General features: G+C 40.4%; 1 protein-coding gene across 1 annotated transcript; it reads right to left on the bottom strand.

Annotated features, from left to right (window-relative positions):
* LOC107640904 lies at nt 284-844 on the bottom strand. The gene has a single exon (XM_016344407.1). It carries the CDS (start codon nt 842-844, stop codon nt 284-286), a length of 561 nt encoding a protein of 186 aa, XP_016199893.1.

Here is a 3,806-nt window from a genome sequence, read left to right as displayed (position 1 = left end):
ATCACTGGGTTCCGAGCAATAACTCTGCACAGTTCTCAACACTTCCGATCCCTTAGATGTAATCCAACCCACTTCTACTGCGTCACTCTGATTCTTAACCTTCAAGATCATGGCCACTCCTTTAAGTTAACTAAATATCGCTCCGTCTCAACAACCAATGGCCTTCGACTAATCGTCGACTTGGACTTTACGATTATCGACGCTTGTCATGCATTAACAATGAATATCACATATTAATGATATGCAAAGAAGTTAGAAATCCAACTGCTAGTTTGTGATTACCTCAGGTCTGAGAATTAGATTCGGCTGCCTCTCGGCGTTTCCTGTATGGACAATCTTGATTTATATGCCCCGGCTTCCCGCATTCGTAAGATACACCTAGTCCGGCCCTGCATGGTCTATTTAGATGATACATTTTGCATTTCTGACACTTTAAGTCTTCCGGTTGAGTACTAATCTGCCCTTCTGAATTCAGACCCAGACGGTTGTCGTTCCTTCGGTCATTAATCCGGCGTTGAGAACATGAAGTGGCATAACGGCCCCTCTTGAAACTTTGGCCCCTTGGTGTAATCTTTGTCTTCTTTCTCTCTTTCTTGGTGAAAGATTTCCGGCGGTCACTCCTAGCCACCTCAGTCCTTCTTGAGCTTTCGCCCGCTATTTGACCCGTGTTAGTTAACTCCAGATAACTCACTATTTCCACTGGTGCCACTGTACTCGGGACATCACTTCCACCTTGATTTCCATCACCACTGTCATTGCTAACTCTAGCTTGTTGCTTCATCCTACCTTTTGCTCGGCTAGTCGCAGCAGCCACAGCGCCAATGGCAGCAACAGTACTCGCCATTGCGGTCATGAAATCAGTCAGTGCACCTACCTGTATGGTTACATCACTACCTCTCCATCCTTGACCCCGATTACACCCCCCGACCGCGTCCACGAGGCGCCATTTGGTTCCTGTTCACACCAAACAAGCTATATCAAGGTGATCAGTCTCAATATCGCAAGTCTAGTGCTTCAAAGTTCTAAATGCATGCTCATGAACTTTATGCTATGTATCTCAGACAGATATCCTAAATAGCACATAAACACGACTCAGAGTATGCTAAGAAGCATAGTCAATCCGTCCCTCAGGCTCTACAGGAATGAACTGCTCTGATACCATAATGTAACACTCTACCACACAGAGCTTTACACCTAGGATGTAAAGCAGAGGTAGCGAGGCGCTACGACCTCTAAAAATAAAAATTTAACATATAGTATAGTGAAAAAAGGTTATAACTAGGAGCCTTTGAAGAAAAGGATAAAGCAAAAATCATTAAAATGAAAGCGCAACACTCTGTGTACGGTAACGTAAGCAGGATAGAGCAAACTAACGAATCTATCTACTAAGAGTTCCAAAACACATGTAGCAAAACCCAAGGGCTCACGAAGATAAATCGGTCCGAGAACATAGTTATACATATATAGATATATATATAGGACAAACCCAAAAGAAAACCCAAAATACAAGGTTACAGAAACCTGAGTCTCCAAAATCGCCTCTAAGAGGAATTAATACAGCATATATATAATAAGTGGAGATAATAAGTATCTAAATAGGTACAAATAACAAAAATATAGCTCCGAGAGATAAGAATCTTCGCTAAATCAGAAGCTTCCAGCATGCTTCAGCGAGGTGCTTCACGTCCTGCATCTGAAAACCACAAAATCCACATGGGTGAGAACCGGAGGTTCTCAGCATGATAACAATGCCCACATATCTAACATATAATGTCCTGGAAAAGCCGAAGGTGATCCTAGAACTTCCAACAGATAATTAAAGCTTAAAACATAACTAAACCATGAAATCAAAATAGGCAACTAGCTAAGGGTCTTCAGAGCTATCTAAAACTCCCCTTTCCAACTCCTCCGAACCTCACAACCACCAGCGGAACCAAAAGCAACAAACACAATTATTACAAACAGAGAATTCACAAATAGGATTCAATTATAGCAGATAATCAAGTAGCATTTAGTTATGCAATCACTTAGGTAATCCATACAAGACATATAGATGCATATGATGCATGCCTGTCCTAGTGGCTGATGAGTCTCATCTGTCGGTTATAAAGCCAACCCGACAAGTCCTGGTAACTAACCATTGGACCGTCCTCTGTCGTGCATCCCCAACTCGAGAAATTCTCAATCATAAACATAATCATAATCATAATCATATTTGTACAACACCTACACTGGTGTTTATCACGGGGGCAAGCTCATCCGGACCTTTCACAGTGTCTGGCCACACTTACGACATAGGGTCAGCAGAGTATCGAGTCTCGACCTGGAGCACGTGGTGGCTAGTCACTGCTTTCATCCAGGGAAACTCGTGTCTCAGATAATCATTTTATATCCATCCATACACATTCCATAATCATTCCTTATAACCATATCATCACTCATCATAACCCAGGGCAAGTTGGACGAAACCACAACCCTTGCATCCACTCGGGGAGTCTTGATAAATCCTAATTTTGTGGTTTATATTATGTAGAATTTGGGGGGTTTTCTCAATATTTTCTGCACTTATTCATATAAATTGCATGGTTTTATGTTTCCGTCCTAATTTCACTTCATGGTTGAAAACATGCTTCTTTTACCTTAAAAATGCTATATTTTAATCCTCTTCTATTACCATTCGATGCCGTGATGTGTTTGTTAAGTGATTTTAGAGTTTATAGGACAAGAATGGCTTAGAAGAGAGAAAGGAATCATGCACAAGTGGAAGGAACATGAAGAATGGAGCTTTGGGAAACTGGCTGCGATGCGCACACGTGGGAGCATGTTGCTAGGATTGGCGCACACAAGTTGACTCATTCGCGTACGCGTACGCGTGCCTGACGCGTATGCGTGGATTGCAAAACTCAGATGACGCACACGCGTGACACTCGGCACGTGACCTCATTAATGAGCTCGTGGTTGGCGATTTCTGAGGAGCTCCAGGCCCAAATTCAAGTGGATTCTGCATAGAAAAGACCCAGGAACTCTAGGGGGAAGAGAGAATCAATCATTTTTACACTTTACACACAATTTGAGCTAGTTTTGGGTTCTCATGTTCTAGAGAGAGAAACTCTTGCTCCTCTCTAGATCTAGTTTGAATTGATCTTCCATTGTTGAATTTCTGAATTGGATTTTGTTAATCTTAGTTTCAATTATTCAATTTGAGTTCTCTACTTTTCATTTTGTTTAGATCTTGTGTTTGAATTTTAATTTTCTTGTTATTTCCCATTTTTCTTCTCATATTATGAACTTTATGGATCTTGAATTTCTATTAGTGCATTGATGTTTTCTATGATTGATAGTGTTAATTGAGTTGTTTTCCATTGATAATTGTTAGTGGGTACTTGTAGTTTCCAATTAATTTTCAATTTGAATATGTCTTGTATTAATGCATATCATGTGTTTTATGAAATATTTTCTTTGATTATGGAGTAGTTTTCTATACTTTTGGCCTAGGCTAAGGGAATTAGGTGACCTTGAGTCATTGGGTCTAATTGAATTGGTGATTTGAGAACCCTGAGTGGTCAATTTGATAACCATTGACACTAGCCTAATAGTAAGTCAATTAGTAGCTAGGTTAGGACTTATGGATTGACGTTGATCAAGCCATTTGATATACTTCAAGCATAGAAATAGACTTAATGAGCTTGGTTCCTCATAATTGTTAGGATATGGTTATTAGACAAGGATAGTGACCCCAATTCCCATGCCTAGCCAAGAGTTCCTTTTATTATTCATACTTAAAACCCAAAAACACCAATTGCTTG

Source organism: Arachis ipaensis, chromosome B05, assembly GCF_000816755.2.
Source record: "Arachis ipaensis cultivar K30076 chromosome B05, Araip1.1, whole genome shotgun sequence".
Lineage (NCBI taxonomy): Eukaryota > Viridiplantae > Streptophyta > Magnoliopsida > Fabales > Fabaceae > Arachis > Arachis ipaensis.
The sequence above is the reverse complement of the archived record's forward strand: the minus strand, read 5'-3'. Positions and strand labels throughout refer to the sequence as shown.

Bases quoted from the DNA above. Each gene is read 5' to 3' on its own strand.
- LOC107640904 (XM_016344407.1), bottom strand. From the start codon at position 844: ATGGCGAGTACTGTTGCTGCCATTGGCGCTGTGGCTGCTGCGACTAGC.